This window comes from Falco naumanni, chromosome 2 (genome assembly GCF_017639655.2).
Source record: "Falco naumanni isolate bFalNau1 chromosome 2, bFalNau1.pat, whole genome shotgun sequence".
Lineage (NCBI taxonomy): Eukaryota > Metazoa > Chordata > Aves > Falconiformes > Falconidae > Falco > Falco naumanni.
The window spans coordinates 24,292,014-24,309,274 of NC_054055.1; the positions used below are offsets into that span (position 1 = coordinate 24,292,014).

The 17,261-nt window shown below is 40.6% G+C and overlaps 1 protein-coding gene across 2 annotated transcripts in view; it reads left to right on the plus strand.

Annotated features, from left to right (window-relative positions):
• The first annotated feature begins 875 nt into the window (after window positions 1-875).
• Window positions 876-17,261, plus strand: part of PGR (progesterone receptor) — a 37,650-nt gene continuing 21,264 nt past the window's right edge. For both annotated transcript variants that reach the window (XM_040584276.1, XM_040584277.1), the window contains exons 1-2: window positions 876-2,237; window positions 3,432-3,583. In XM_040584276.1, the coding sequence (XP_040440210.1) occupies window positions 1,090-2,237; window positions 3,432-3,583 (1,300 nt within the window). In that variant the 5' untranslated portion in view covers window positions 876-1,089. The remainder of the gene's footprint in view (window positions 2,238-3,431; window positions 3,584-17,261) is intronic.

Sequence of the window (17,261 nt, forward strand, 5' to 3'; positions counted from 1 at the left end):
ATCTGGCACGGCCAGCCCGCCCCTGTAAACATCGAACAACTTCAAATGTTATCTCATTCACCCTAACAAAGCAATCAAAGGAAAATATCAGAAGCAAAGAATGCGCCATTCCCCAAACATTTTGTAGAAAAGATGTTGTGCTTTCTTGGTGCAGAGCATACTTTGAGGTCCCTGAGTGTAATTTAAAGGGCTTGGTTTATTTGCTGCTGGAAAACGGATGTATCAGGAAAGGAATCGGGCCGGAGCGTAATCCTGAAACGTTACAGTGAACGTCTGAAGGGGACGGTGAGAAACAGACGAAGGGAAGGCTGCACTGTCGTCACTGCAAATAAGTAAAGCTTGTCTTGCTCTCTGCTCCCAAACCGGCGACCTGCGCAATGCGCCTGCAGCCCGCGCCCGGTGCGGCACGGCGCTTCTCGGGAGGGCGAAGCGTGAGGGCGAGCACCTGCGCGAGGGATGGGGAAAGGGCCGGGAGCGGCGGGCGGCGAGCCCCGGAGCGCGGGGAGACGGGACGGGGCACGGCGGGCGATGGGAGGACCGGGACAGGCGGAGCGGAGGAGGAGCCTGGGGAAACGCCGCCGGGGCAGCCACGGCGCCCGGGGCCGGCTGCCCCAGGGAGGCAGAGCGGAGCGGCGGGGCAGGCGGGGAGCGGGGCGCCGGGAGAGGCGAGAGCCCGTGCCCCGCGGCGGCAGCGCAACCCCCCCGGTAAGGGCAGGGGCTGGCGGTGGGGAGGGGCGGGGAGGGACGGGCGAGGGGGCGTGGAGCCGGCGGCTGGGCCGAGTGGTCGAGGGAAAAGCGGAGCCGGGAGCTAGCGAGCCGCAGCCCAGCCGCCGCCGCCGGAGCCTTGCGGGGACCCGGCTCCTCCCGCCCACGCCTCTGCCGTCTTTCCCCTCTAGGCTGCACCGCCCCGGCTCCGTTTCACCCCCCTCCCGGCGGCGGGGGCCGGGGCTGAGCCGCCCCCCTAGACGGCAGCACCATGTGAGCGGGACCTGCGCCGCCGCCTCAGCGGGCACGTCCAGGATGTGAAGGGCCGCCCGGCCGCCCCCCGCGCCGGAGCCTCGCCGGCGTCCAGCCCCGCCGCGGGACAGCATGACCGAGGTGAAGGCCAAGGAGCCCCGAGCGCCTCCGCCCGCCAGAGACGGGGCAGTCCTGCTGCAGGGCCAGCCCGGCCGAGACCCCTTCCGCAGGGAAGCGGAGACCATCGACATCGCCCTGGACGGGCTGCTCTGCCCCAAGAGCAGCGACGAGGAGGACGAGGAGGAGGAAGAGCTGCAGCAGCAGCAGCCGGGGGAGGAGGAGCCCCGGGACTCCCTCTCCTACCGGCCGGGGAGCGGCTCCCTCTCGGACAAGGACTCCCTGGACACCGTCCTGGACACCTTCCTGGCCCCCGCGGCTCATGCCAGGTCCGCCGCGCCCGTGGCGCCCTGGTCCTTCTTCGGGCCGGAGGCCGCAGAGGCGCCCGGCGCCCCGATGAGCCGCGGCCCCTCGCAGAAGGCGGGCGAAACCGCCAGCCCTTCGCAGCCCCCGCCGCGGCCCGCCCCGCTCTGGCCGGCCGGCGACGCGCTGAGCGCCGCCGACAAACCGCGGCCGGCGGCGGCGGGGGGCTGCGCGGAGGGTCCGGCCGCGGCCCCCAAGGGCGAGGCCCCCGGGCTGGCGGCGCTGCCCGGCGGGGAGCGCGGCGGGGCGCGGGCGGGGGAGCCGGGGCAGGAGTGCCTGCACGTGCCCCTGCTGCCGCTCAACTCTGCCTACCTGGCCTCGCGCACGCGGCAGCTGCTGGACGTGGCCGAGTACGAGGGTGGCGGCGCGGGGCCGCGCGCCTCGCCCCCCGGCCCGGACCTGGCGGGCTACGTGTACCCGCCGGCGGACGCCAAGGAGGGGCACTTCGCCTACGGCGACTTCCAGCCCGCTCTGAAGATCAAGGAGGAGGGTCTCGGCCTCGCCGCCACCTACGCGGGCGGCAGGGGCACCCCCGCGGCCGGCTGCGCCGACTACCCGCAGCCCCCGCGGGCCGGGCAGGAGCCCGCGCTGGAGTGCGTCCTCTACAAGGCGGAGCCCGCCCTCCTGCCCGCAGCCTACGGGCCGGCGGCGCCGCCCGACAGCCTGCCCTCCACCTCGGCCGCGCCGCCGGGCCTCTACCCGCCCGTCGGCCTCAACGGGCACCAGCCCCTGGGCTTCCCGGCGGCGGTGCTGAAGGAGGGCTTGCCGCAGCTGTGCCCGCCCTACCTCGGCTACGTTCGGTAAGGGGGGGGAGCGGGAGGCGGCGGGCCATCGCTGAGGGGACGGGCCGAGGGGCCGCGGGCGAGCCTGGCGCTGTCCCCCCGGGGTGCGGGGCTGTGCCGCGGGGTGAGGGGCTGGCGCTCCCGGGGGCGCCTGGGAGGTGCCGAGGCACAGGCGGGCCGGGTCCCGTTTGCGCTTTTAGGCGGTGGCGGCGGCCGCGCTTCCACTTGCAGCGCGGTCTGTGCGCGCCTGGGTCCCCTGGGGCCAGCCGGCACCTCGGGGCGGCGGCTTGGCCTGACGGGTCGGTGCCGTCCGATGTCTGAGCGAGGGACCGGCTCCGGAGGCGGGGAGTACAGCGCTGCTCGGGCTGGCCCCGCTGACAGCGAGGTGGTGTTCGAAAACTCCTCAATATTCTCTAAAATATTATTCCTGACTTGGAAAAATACAGTTAGTTTCACATAGAAAACTGAAACACTTGTGTATTGATTTGTTAGAATGGAACAGCTTATCATCGTGCCAAGATGATGGGCATTACCTAGAAATCTGTGCAAGGATACGTATATGCAATGCTACAGTTCCAGCGGAAATCCTTTATTTTGTAAACATAATGGTTAACTAGCTCTGTCAGTTTCTTCTCTTGGAGAGAAATTCGGAAATATCCTCAATGTGCTCATCAGAGGTCGTTACTGATGAGAACGATGCAGCTGAGTGGGAGGTAACAAATTGATTACTAAAGATTTATTTTTTTTTTTTGTTGAGGTGAAACTCAGTTATTTCTCATGTGAAAGAGGCTTTTCAAATTCAATTAACTACAATCTGATTCTGTCTCCGTACTGCCCTATATACAGGCAAAAAGAGTATCAGTCAGTATGACTTCACTCACAAGGGTTGTTGATCTGAGGAAGATGATAACTTTAACAGTGTTTCTAGATGGTACCTTCTTCAGCTAAAACGGATTAATATGCAACTAGGCTTTTTGCCTGCAATTTTCCTGTTTAATGACTGGCCAGATGTTACAAATGTGCCTTTTACCTTAGTAGAGACAAACCCTTAAGCAAAAAGGCAGTCATACTTTTTTTTTTTTTCAGTCCTTGTCATGTAGTTTGATTACAAAATTTAGAAGGAAGTTTTTAATGTGAAACTGATTCATACAGGTGAGTAGTTAACTGTTGCAAAACTAGATTTCATCTCTCTTAATTCTTTTTCTTTTGAAGGCCAGATACAGAAACCAGCCAAAGTTCTCAATACAGTTTTGAATCGCTACCCCAGAAGATCTGTCTCATCTGCGGTGATGAGGCTTCTGGTTGCCACTATGGAGTACTTACCTGTGGAAGCTGTAAAGTCTTCTTTAAAAGGGCAATGGAAGGTACTATATGATGCCATTGTTCCCAATTTTGTGAAATATATCTTTCTAGGCACTGCTAAGCACATACTGGTTATTTATTGCTGAACTTTAAAAGTATTATCACTATAGTCATGGGTTTTATTTTGGTGTTTAAATATTACAGTGAATACTGACTAAATTGTTTCTTAGTTGATTTTGCTAGTATTATGTTTTACTTCAGGCATTTGCTATTTATTATTTATCAGTCTTTTTGAGTAGGCAGTTTCATAAAAATCTTGTGTATTACACAATTTGTTTTAAAAAGTGTAAATGCTATTCAAAGGAAAATTTTGTGGGTATGAACTAATGATAGGCAGATAAGAATTTATCTTGGATTCATTCTCTTTTTTTTTAATTTGTGGAATTTGTCTTGCTTGCAAGATAGAGAATTGGGCTTTCTGAGAATTATGGAAGTATTTCAAGTTTCACTGAGCCTATTTCAAGTCATAATAATCATAATAAGTGGGTTTGCCACATGTTTCAAATAGCCATTAAATTACAAAGTCAAGCTGCAGGTTTAATAAATCAGTAGCAATACCTGTGCTTATTTTTTCTTTTTTAATTGTGTAACATGTCCAATGAGATTTTATATATGAATAAAAGGGCAGGTTACTTTACTGCTTCATCAGTTGAACTATTATAAAACAAATCCTTCTGCACTTTATGCTTTCTCTCCTTTTCTGATTTTTATCTGATCCTGTAAGAACTAGGATATTAAAATTTCTGCTCCGTATACTTAACAAAATCATTCTTAAAATGTATTGGATTCCTTAAAAATAATAATAAAAAAAAATCCATCATGCATTTCCTTGTTGTGATACATAGTTTATTCAACGTTATAGAGTTTATTAGCCTTCAAATGAAAAGGGAAACATTGGAAAATTAAAAGCTTAGCAAAATAATGTAGTTAGAATTTTTGTTTGTGTGCTGTTACTTTCTACTTTAAGCATATGCTCATGTTCGTTCTTTACCATACAAGATACCTGCAAAGTGCTAACACTAGATTAGGTGGGCTAGGTGAACTTTTGAGCTAGTGCTGTGTTTCTCTAATACATTTAATGGGGTCCATGAGAAAGCTATTAGAAACATACGAGTTAGGCTGCAAGGAAAACAGTTGGCTCTTAAGTCAATTACAGGAATACATTTAAGTTTTGCTCACAGTGCTTAACTGGTCTTTTGGTTTGGCTGCAGGTTTTTTGCTGTGTTTGTTTTGGTAAATCAGCCATATATTTTTTACAAAAAGTCAGGGAGTTGAAGTTTTAAGAATGAATGTAGTGTAATTTGAGTGCCATATTATAGAAGTTTTATTATTTGCTTTTTACCTATCCAGTAATATTTTAATTTTTATTTTGAACTTGATTCTACCACTTTTGAAAGTCATCTCTTTCCTAAACCGCTGTCCAGTTGTGTTTGTGCAGTAGGTGAATCTGCTTGAAAACATAGATTATTACTGTTCAGCATAAATTTTTTAACGATAAATGTTAAGAAGGCATATAAATTGATAGTAGATACATCTTAAGGTTGTTTTCACTAATTATTTAAACAATGTCTGTATCTGCAGAATCTTACCAGATTAAGAATGTAGACATACAGAGAAATAGGAAGTCAACAGAGTTACACAAACAAAAGACTTAGGTTTTACATAGCAACTTCATACTTTCAATTCTTAAATTATTCCAAAGACTGAGAATATGGTGAGGAATTACGTTTGGGCTTTTTGGTAAGAATAAAGAATGGACAACTATCTCAGAAACCTGATTATAATAAGAAAAGATACAGGTTATTGAGTCTTGTGGGAAGGAATGACAGGCATGAGCAAAATGAATGGGACAGTTACCTGGTTTTGTGTAGAAAGTGCAAGTCTACAGAGAGTTCCTTAAAGAGATGTTAATGGAAGCATAAGATATAATTACTAGCCTTGAAATAATCCAATTTATGGATAGATACTTGATTTCATTTAGAGTTAAAGCACTTTTTGTTTAATTCTTATCAGAAATAAAGACAACAAATGACTCTTTTTGTAAGAAGAAACAGAAAATTTTTATTGTAAATGCAATAGAAGATAGCGTTTAAAAATTCACAGTGGCAATTCTATAAATCTGAGACACTTTTCTTACAGAAGATCTCCCCCTGCCCATCACTTCTTTGAGTGAGAATGCATTAAGTACCTTTTTAAAATTTTCAGTTGTGCTACAGATGTGGAGTTTTTAAAATAATAATTAATGCAAATAAAATTTTAAACTTTGAGTGCAAATTTGTGATCAAAACTCTGCTTTTCATACTTTCCCTAAAGTACTGATCATTATGAGAAATTAAAACATGATTGGAAAGAGATGGCGTTTGCCACCTCATGGATTTTTCTATATTTCCAGATCTCTTTTGTATGTTATGAGGTTTTCAAGTGCATAGATAAGGTATTAAATTTGTTGGAAAGTATCTATTTTCTATTTTAATTATTTCTGTAATCCAAGTTATGTTGGCCGTTTCAAATCTAATAGTCTATGTAATTTTTTTCACAGAAATTGTCCTATTCATATGCCATTTATTTTACTTTCCCCTAGTGTGTGGAAAATGTAGTAGTTAAATGTTTCCTTTGGGATAAAATGGACTGTTACCATTATCCAGAAAACTCCCATTTCCCATCTCTAATCTTTCTGAAATAAAACCAGAGGTTATGTAAAATACTCAGACTGAACAATCATTTGAAACTGTATAGGCAAACCTAGAAAAGTTTCTATAGTAAGTATGATTTAGTCATACATTTGATTATAATTTGTAGATACACATACAGCTTAACAGGGGGTCAGAACTGTGTGAGGATCACTAAGATGAAAGTGTAGATTTAGAATTAAAATTATTTTAGAATATCTGTTGGTAATGAACTCTTAAATATGTATGACCTGTGCCTATATATGCAAAGAAAAGGATGGTGCTAATACAAGAACTATATTTTACTCTAAGCAGAATCTTGAAGAAGGTTAAACAAAAATGCAAGTCCTTGTTTGGGGAAACTATGAAACTTTTTTTTGAAAAATACAGAAAAAAATTAGTGCAGGAAGTGGGGAGGAGAAAATGGAAGGAGTTTTTTTAGGAAACTTATATTTGCATTTAGAGATTGTACCTTTTCTGTTGGTCCCTTACAAAGAACTTATTTACTAGTTCATGGGTTAACTTAATATGCAAACAAATTACAAGGCTTTTTAAAAATGCATTAAAGATCTCCTTTGGGTGTAATGAAAATAACAAAATTATTTATATTCATTTAAGAAATTTGAAAAGGCAAAATTGGATTCAGTATGCTTATGGGTAGTTCTGTCAGTGAGCTGAGAGTGACGAGCAGTTTGGAGTCAGCAATAAAAACCATGCAGAAATAATATTTTAAAGTATTTCAAATATGTAGAATTACTATATTTGCAAAGTAACTTGCTATTGATGATCAGACATTATTTATGTGCTAGAAATTTATCTTTTTCATGGTAACAAAAATAGAGTATACTATTTCCAATGGGGCTTTAGCAGAATGCATATTAAGAAATGAACTCTTACTTTTTTGGCGCTAAATTGTCAAATGGTCATTAGCGATGTCTTATAAACATACCTTCATGTAAAACCGTGCAGGGCAACCATGATGAAAGTGCTTGTGTAACACCATGGTAAAATTCCTGTCCTGAACAGGAACCCAGTGTGTAGAATTTTGAGATTCTGGAGTTATACATAGCTAACACATGGTTTCTTAGTGGCCTGTGTTCTTGCCTTTTTGTTGAAAGATTCTCTTGCAGTAGTTTTACTAATGAAAAATTAAAATTACCTAAATCCTGAAAAAAAAATCAAGTCTTCTTTCCTGTATGAAGTCCCACTTCTCATTTCTGTTCTACATTTATATATACACTTTATTTATAGTACTGACATCTAATGAACAGTAGTTGCCCAAACCTGAAGAGTTTGAGGCCAGCATAAATGTATGATATTACACAGGATGGGTCAGAAACTAACTTTTGGTTTGTTTAAATACCTGGAACCCTATTACAAAATTGATCAAATGATTGTGTAGCAGATTTGTCTCGTTTTAATGTGTCCTTCAAGCTCAGGGTTACAGCTCTGTGCATATAATAGCTTCAGGGAACATATGTAGCAGGTAACATTTAACTGCCAAGTGTGGACTTTTTCTCTCTCGAAGACCTGTATTTGGCAAACTACCTGACAGAAGGTGGGATTTCCACAAGGTTTTGCTGTCTGTTTATGGAGAGGTACCATGGAGGAAAGTGGAGGGATTCAAGATGAGCTACATCTACACAGTAAGACGACTGACCATGACTTCAGCCAAACTTTCTGATAAAGTTTATCTGACTTGTGTTATGAATACGCAGTTTTATGATGACAGTGTGATTCACTATCTAAGTAGTGAAACTGTGCATAAGAAAATTGCTGGGCTAAACCGTTGTATTTTTACATAAAGAATGTAAAATGGCACAGCATGGCAAATATTTTTAAAAATGCCAACCACTAATAGAAAATCTTCTTTGAAAACAGAGTGAAATGCAATACTAGAGAGACCCTTTTGGCTGTGAAATTGACGAGGCAGATGTAAAAAGTTCCTTTTTCTCCTAACTCTACAGGGATTTCTGATTATTTTTTTTTTTTAATCCAACTTTCCAGGCTGGCTCTTGGGATCAGGATTTGGTACAGCATGTACTTTAAACCTGATAGCGATGAAAGTTTCATGATGTAGAAAACATACAAAGCATACATTTGGCAAGTTGAGAGATGAAAATGCTTTTCACTTAATGTGACAGATGCATTATTATTAAAGCTCTTTTATTTTGCACATGATCAGAATGTGTTAATGTATAGTAAGCTAAGTGTATTTCCAAATTCAAATACAGAAAATTACTTCATTGAGAGTCCTAAAATTCAAGTGGGAAACGGCACCTTTGTGAGAACAAAGAATTTGCATCATGAGAAAGGAAAGAAAATCTGTACCAATACATAATTGTGCTTATGACTTCAAAACTATTTGTTGTTCAGCCATTTGACAAATGTTAATTAATTGATTCGTATGAGGCACAACAACTGAGCTAGGATTGCATTTGTTCTGGTACTTTGGCAATTGTGCAAATGCTGAGCTTCCTACTGCTCTCATTGTGACTTATTACTGGTTTCCTGATAGGCCTGGCTTAGAACATAGCTGCAGAAATCTGAATTACTAACATTTTTGGCTTAACTTTATGGGTATTAGAAACAGTATTGAATATCATATTAGATGCCTTTTCAAGTGAATTAGAAGCTATTTCAAGTAGTGTAAAACTGCATGCTTCAAGGGCACCAGCAACCAACTGCTCAGTGTTGCTGGTACTCCTCTGTTCTAACTTCACATGAGCATAACATGAGTAACCTGAGCTGCTCATCTTAAGTTCACTTTGCAGTGAATGGAGAGAAACAGGAACTTCTAGGAAGTAATTCACTTACTTGCTTTAATTATCTACTTGGGATGAAAATAACAGTATTCTTAACATTATTTATTTCTCTGTAAGTTCTCTGTCAATTATAACTCAGCACTGAGCATAAGGGAGTGTTGTGTGAGGATGTACACTGTCTGTGTTCAGTGATATGAATCCCACCCGTATCAACAAGGTAGCTAAATGCATTTATGTAGTATATAAAAAATATAATAAGTATATAAAATACCATTTCATATTACTTATTTGTAACATATCTATACGTTATTAGATATAAATTCTTATTTAAGTATTAAAATACTTACAGTTTATATACTTATGTTCTATAAATTGTAAGCATTTATAATCAAACAGTTACCACCTAAAGACAGATTTAGGTTTGATGGTGTCCCTCCTTAAGCTGTGTATCTGTTCCACAGTGCTGATGATGTGCTAGTAAGAGGTGGTTCTTTAGAAACGACTGAATAGAAAAACTTAACAGATGGTATGTTACAATCTGCCATTATGTGTAGTGATACAAGGTCGCACTTCAGAGGTCTCCTGGTTATACCTAGTCACAACTGCATTTTCACAAGTGGCTGTTGCTTAGTAGCCATTAACATATGAGCACATTTCAATAACCTGGAATCTTTTGCAATTAAAACATAGAAAGAGTTACTTGCAGACATTGAGATCCAGGAGAAAAATCACCCTATTATTGTCCAATTGTTATGATGTTGTCTTCACTTATTCTCAAATACAGTATTTTATGTGAGATTTGTTTCACCAAGCTGCAGACATTTACAATGTGGACATACATATTTGAGCTAATCACTTTAAATCTCCTTTGGAGAGCAACAGCCTATAAAAGAACCCTAATTTAGACATCTGCTCAAGATCCTAAAGTGCCTGTTTTTCTCTCATGCCCAAGAAAGGAGTGTATTCTACTTGTTTTGATTGATATCTACACTTTAGAATCTAATTAATCAAATTAATCTCCTCTTTGCATTTTTTCAGCAGTTTATTTTCCATTGGGTGTTACAATCAACTGATAGCAATACCTGTTGTTTGGCACATTGCCTTTTTCTGGCACTAATGTTCCTGGTTTTTCTACCTTATTAGTCTTAGAGTGAGTGACCCCTGTCCCACTAGTTCAGTTGTATGACAAGACAAGGAATAAGAGGAAAATAGATACCAAAAAACTTATCACGGCAATGTGCTGTGACACTTTGAAGAAAAATCAGAAAGACAGGATGGCTGAAATACAAATATAACGCTTTTACGTTGGTAAAAGAATATAACACTCGGGGATCAGAAGAAGAACAAATAGTACTTTAATGACGTATACCTCTGAAATAGTTGGAGTGTTTTAAAGGTAGGTTTTGTGTTTAAATCCTGTGTTCTGTACTTAAAAGAAATAGACCCCTTACTGACAACAAAGCTGATAGTTCCATCTTTTTACATATTTATACCACTGGTATAGTTAATTACTTAAAAATGCTGACCAAGGAGCAATTGTGACAGTGCGGTAAAAAGAACTGGAAATACTGACTTGTAGCAGCATCTTCTTATGAAAGGTAATAGCTGTGGAAAAAAAATTCATTATTGTCAGTTCCCATAATTGGACTGGAAGACTTCATGTCTTTCAAGATGTTGATGTGGTAAATGATCTAGACAAACCAACTGAAAATCAATATGAAACAGTAACCCTGATTTTGCAGTTCGCGATCGTTTCTATGAAATAGGACTTAATTTTACTTCATTTTGTTTTACTGTTTTTGTTGTTGTGTTGTTGTTTTTTTCCTTTGTGGAAATGATGGAACAGACAGGGAAATTAAAAAGATTTAAAAAAAGGAGTGTAACTTTTAGCTCTGTCCAGAAATGAATGGAAATAGGGTAGCTACATTTTAATTGTTTTGTAGATATAAAACCAGTGTGCTCAGGTTGATTATGGAGAAATGATTTTGGAGGGAAAAAGGCAACGGTGTTGCAGGATTCACAGCAAAAAGCAGGTAGATTTTGAGATGAGGATACAGGAGAGAGAAAGAGTCAGTCAAGGGTGTTGCAAACATCAGTAGTGACTTGTTGAAGAGAAGGAAAGCAGTGCAAGAGATATGGTGGTTTGAAAATGATGCTTCCCTTCTAGAGAAACAAATTTTCTTTGGTCTATTTAGAGGGGAAAAAAAAGATGGAAAAAAAAAAAAAAGAAAAAAAGCCCTCAACCAAACAAAACACCCAAACCCCAAAACCCAAAAAACCCCTCAAAACTAACAGAGGACTTTAAGATTACATGCTTAAAACCAGCAGATGATGGAGTAGAAGAATACCAAACTTTTTTTTTTGTGTAGAGTTACTTACAGTAATTCTGTTCACCAAAGCCAAATAGACTATTAAAAAAACCTAGATTTGACTAAGGAATAAACATTTTGGGGTTTTACATTCTTTTTGAACAAAATTTTTTCTACTCAAGTCTTTTTTTCCATCACGTGTAATTAAGGCAAGGGAATGAAAGACTAGATTCATAAAGATGAATGAATTACTAGTACCTGTTATAATCACAAACGCCATCGCTGAGTACATTGGTGAGGTAAGTCAGTCACCCAGGGTATGAGATCCATGCTCATCATTCTCCAGTTCCTGAAGCGGATCAGACACACCTTTCTCTCCTTGCAGCCCTGACTGCCAGGCTGTTGGATGACTTGGGATATGATCAGTCATTATTGTTTTCACTTCAAACTGTATCATTATGAAGAAAGGAATTCCACACTATTTCATCTAGGAGAAGATTCCAGGGTGGAATCCTTGCCATCTTTGGTCCATTGTATCTTAAATCCTTTGCTGTGAAGCAGATTTGCATCAGTAGCAGGTCTTTGGACCAGTATAGACTTCGTAGTAGTAGTCAGAACACCTGCTTAAGAGTTGGGAAATGAGAATATTATTTCAAGGGGCAAAGAGGGAAATTGAAAGTGAGCCCCCCACTAGCTACTGGGCTTTTTGTAAAGAGATTACGCATGGTAAAGTCAGTGGTGGATGTATTTTTTTAAGTGGTCAGAGTCTTCAGTCGCCCTTTTTTTTTTTTTTTTTTTTTTTTTTGAGAAAATGTTTAGCCCAGAAATGAAATTGGTATTAAATGATTAAAAAACATTATTTGAGGTGTGTGGAATCTTGGGAGAGTGTAATGGCCTATAATGGTGTACAGGGACATGAAGGGTATATTTTCAGTACTACAAACTGTAGCAGTATAGATTCCTAGTTCTTCAAGACCGAAGCTCATAAACCCATGTAGTAGAGGTAAACTCAACCCATGTCTGCTGCTTTGCACGTTGAAACAGTGTAAATAGAAGAGCGTTAGATTTAGATCAGAGCAACGGTTGTTAGTTGTGTTTCCAATTGCTGTTGATGAACCAGGCTAGTTATGGAAAACCTGACTGGCAGAGCAGGTACAAAATAATCCTTACCCTAGTGTATTGTCTTAGCTTCCAGAAGTCAATGTTTTACTTGAAAGCTACCTCTGCACCATTATGTTTAGTATAGGTGAATCTATTTTCCTTTTTATTTTGAAAACATGGTTATTACCGGCTTCCACAAGAACCCCTGACAAGGAGTTCCAAGTTTAGTGATGTTAAAAGGGTAATTCCTTTGGGGTTTTAAACCTATTGATTTAATTGGTACTTCTGAAAAATATTTTAAGAGGTAAAGCATGTTGGTAGTAAATTACTGAGCAAAACCTGGAGGCTAGCTCTTGGGAAGCAAAAAGTCAACACTGGAAGACATTTTTCAATAAAATAATTTATAGAGTTGCAATAGATATCTGCAGTTTTTAGACAGAAGTTAAAACTAGACTGAATAAACACCGTGCTATGTTTTCCAAAGAGCAGTCCTTCAGTGGCGCGGATAGGATAACTTTACACAAAAGCATTGCCAGTTAAGATACAGGGAGGCAGAACAGGATATGGGAGAGGGAGAAAAGATTTGAAAAAAGTGCTTCTGTTTGCAGACAGGAGGAACTGAGAGTTTGCTAACAAGTGGTTTGCTTCTGTGCAGGGTGGCAGCAGTCCAGCACAGATGCACTTACCCAAATAACTAATTGCTTGCATCTGATGCCACTGGTGCAGATAAAGCCTTATGTTTTCCATATATTGCACATCTGCAAAATCTCTGCAACTTTAGTTTACTCGAGTGATTTTAGGCGACTTTCAGTGAGCTAAGTTGATCATGCAGTTTTTAAAGACGCTGTATGTGCTACTTCCAGTAGTATTTGGATTAAAATGTCTCAGTGCTGGAGTATGGCCTGTGCAGCTTTACTGATAGCAATACCTGTGACCGTGTTTGTGTGTGCGGGCCATTGGCATTTTGTTGTCTTTCTCTTATAAACCTGACAGTATAGCAATAGTTATTACAGTACTTAAAACTGTATTTGCCAGTCTGCATTGGGACTTCCACCTTTGGTAACACAAATGGACTTTGAGGGAGGTTAAGAAAAATGCTATCCTACAAGAATCTGGAATATATGAGTAAGAGATGAGACAAATACAGAAGATAAGTCTGTATTTTCTCCATATTCTCAACCATATCCAGGTCACAAGCTGATACATTGATAGGTTGAGAGAGAGCTACAACGCACACTTTCAAAAAGAGGTGAAAAGTAAACTTATAGGAAATATAACATTGGGTGAAGAATTCTGAGCAATTGGCAGTTTCGAGGAAGTTACCAGATTCATGTCTTTGTAATAAACACAAACACCAATCTTTACTCTCTGACCGGTGATCTAGTGATTACACTATCCTGTTTTTTCTGGGTTTTTTTTTCCTGATTGTAATGACAGTAGTCATATAAAACTTATTGAATGACAAGCTACCAATTGAACAGGAATTTTATCTTGACAGGGCTCTTTGGATACTTCATTAGTACATGCATTTAATATCAATACTCATATTGAAGCCAATCAATTAAAATATAGATGATCATAAAGACTGAGATACAGCAAATATGTTTTCAAATAAATGTTTTAGTATCCCATGAAAACATTCCAGATGGCTTCATCTAACTAAATATTGCCCCATAATTTTGAAATTAACCAAATATCTGGCATGTTTTCCGTTTCTTATGCAATCTGTGCTTCAGACGGTTACTGCCACTTAAATATTAATGTCAAGCAAGTAGCAGGTTCTCAGAACCCAGCTCTGCACAACAGTAGAAACAGTTTCAGATGAGAACATTTACTCGTATTTATCTATAGATATGAGATCCATCAAGTGACTGAGATAATAAAAAAATCCCTGACAGATGAGGCTATGAAAAATGCTATATAATTGAACCTTATGTGTTTTGCAATTAAGTTGCAGCTGAATCAGAACAAAGGAAGTACACTTTGGGATGAGAGGTGTTGGGGAGAGATTGGATAGAGATGAGTGGAGAACTCTCATGAAGGTGTGATTTAAGTAAGATTAAGGATATGACTGTGGCTTTATTGTAGCCTTGAAAACAAGGAAGTGGTTGACAATATGGATTAAGAAGTGCTCGAGAATTTATCGCCATAATCTCATGGGAGGCTCCGGTTGGCAGGATTTTGGCTTTTTGTTGCTTCTGGTTTTTTTTATGCTATCATCATGGAGTCTTTATTGAAGAAATAAATTAGGTAAAGATGTAATAAAGATTGGATTGTTGGTTACTATTAGATTTTTAAATACAATTTATTAAATGAAAGGGAATGAAATAATATTCACCCTTTGAAGATAAAAGCAAATTCTTACTGTGCCTAAATTCCAATAAAATACTTCATTTCTTCCATGGTATGCACTGCACAAAGAGATTATTTAATCCTGTCTAATCTTAAACTCTAGAACATGGGAACATTGAAGAATAGTTTTGATAATTGTGATTCACTTAAAATTTGGTTTGCAAATGTGAAAAATCTTGTTCAGTCTTGGATGTATATAAGCAGTTTGTGAGTTGTTATGTAATGATGAAGTAATTAATGCATTTTCAATTGAAGTGGAAGCTGGATCTACTGATAACCCCTAAGTTATGAAGAGGTTCTTACATCTGTAGATAAGCTTAAATGTGTAAATGTAAATTTAAAATTTTAAAGTTTGATTTGTAATGCTTAAACTTAGGTGCATAATGTTGAAACACTTCAAATGCTTAAAACTGGCTCGTACAAAATGTGGGGACAGGCCCCTTTGTAGTAGGGCCTGCTGCAGGAGGACAAAAGGTGAAGGTTTCAAACTAAAAAGAGAGTAGATTTAGATTAGATGTTAAGAAGAAATTGTTTACTGTGTGGATGGTGAGACATGTGCAGATGGAACACATCACCCAGGGAAGTTCTGGCTGCCCCATCCCTGGCAGTGCTCAAGGCCAGGCTGGATGGGGCTTTGGGCAACCTGGTCTAGTGGGAGGTGTCCCTGCCCGTGGCAGGGGGGTTGAAACTAGATAATCTTTTAGGTCGCTTCCAACCCAAACCATTCTGTGATTCTTTGAAATAATACAGGTTATTTAAATGTGTAGCAGTATAAATCAAGCTATTAACTTCTGTTTTTCCAGATTATTTCCTGTTTTAGCAGGAACAGAGTTGCCATTAATGATTCTACCCAAACTCCTTAGCCTCCTTAGGTGATTAGAGCATGCACTTGGGTGTTCAGTATGCAAAGCACACACTGATATCAAGAGCAAATTCTGAATACTGACATTATTCCAGAATGTATAAGCAGTGTTCTCTTGAGTGCTTGAAGAGCACTATTTCATGATACGGCATTGGCTTTGGTAAGTATTTTTCTGTCATTATAGGGGGAAAAGTGCAACTTGAATGCCTGTGAGCAGTTTGTGAGCATTTACTCCATAACGTACATTTCTTGGTCTTGCATTGGATATGGGCTATATGGACTCAGACCATGGTGTATAGACTCAAAGGATTTCCTAGAAAAGAGGTACAGAAGAGATATGTTTCAGGGGACAAAGAAAACCCCCAAAACCAAGACACCCACAAATAAAACTTAATCTGTGCTTGAGTGTACCTTTGTAAATTAACTGTACATTAAAGCATCAGAATGCCACAGTGTAGAGACAATCTGATGCTTTATAGATTCATAGATTTTAGTTAAGCTAACAGAGTTTTAAAACTGTTGCTTATCAAAAGACTTAATGCTTTTGTAGCTAATAAAGGCAAAGCAAGATGAGGAAAAAATGCAAATAATCCCAAGGAAGATGTGTTCAAAATAAGTGTTTTGCTTCCTGGTCAGCTGCAAAAAGGAAGACAGATTTTCATTCATTCAGTTACTTTTGGTAATGTTTCCTTTAAGAAGGAATCCAGCTTTAGAATTAATGGGAGAAAGTAAACGAGAATTTCTTCTGATTGACTGCATTACTAAATACTTGTAAAATGCTAGGCAATGTGTGAGGCAACTGTTGTTATTCACCTTTTATTTACCATTTATTTGTTTTCTAAAAAAAACCCCAAAAACAAAACCCAACAAAAACAAACAAACAAAAATTTATAAAAATGAATTTCAGGCAGGCAGGTTTCTTTCACTAAAACCAAATAAGATGTTCTTAAAAGTATGGCTAAGAAGTAAATCAATTATCTAAAGAAATGTTAGCACAGAAACAAATCCATTGTTTCACATGGTTAAGCACTAGCTCTTTTCTTTTGTTAGTATAGGATGTTCTTTCTTCTGTATTTTCATCTGAGGATTCATTTTCAGTTTGGCTTTCTTCTGTGGAGAAAAGTTATCGGCAAACAGTTGCTCGTTTTACCATGTGCAGAGAAAGGACAGAATAGGATTATAAAGAAAGCTGAATAACAGCATCCGAGTTGAATAATCAACTGAGATCTGTTAGCTACTGGTGGCATCAGATGGCTGAGTCAGAGTGACACTGATCTAGAAATTGCTGAAAATTTAAAAGGTTTGCTATTGATGATATTTGGAGATCCACATCTACAATATGCCATGAAGGAAGTATCTGTGGTATTAGCACTTCTGTAGTTTGTCCATACTTTTTTGATCCATTTTGTTGCTCTCAAACACTTTTTTTCTAGTTTTTTTCATGCTTTCATGCTAGGTACTGGTAAGAAATTGAAAATACAGAAGTGAGTAGAGGATGATGTGCACAAACAGGCACATCTTAAAAGTAAAACCTTATACTATAAACCTGGGCTTAATCTGAAAGGATTACCTTTGCTTAGCAGAAAATTAGCTTTGCCTTTTTCTTACTTATGTACTTAGCT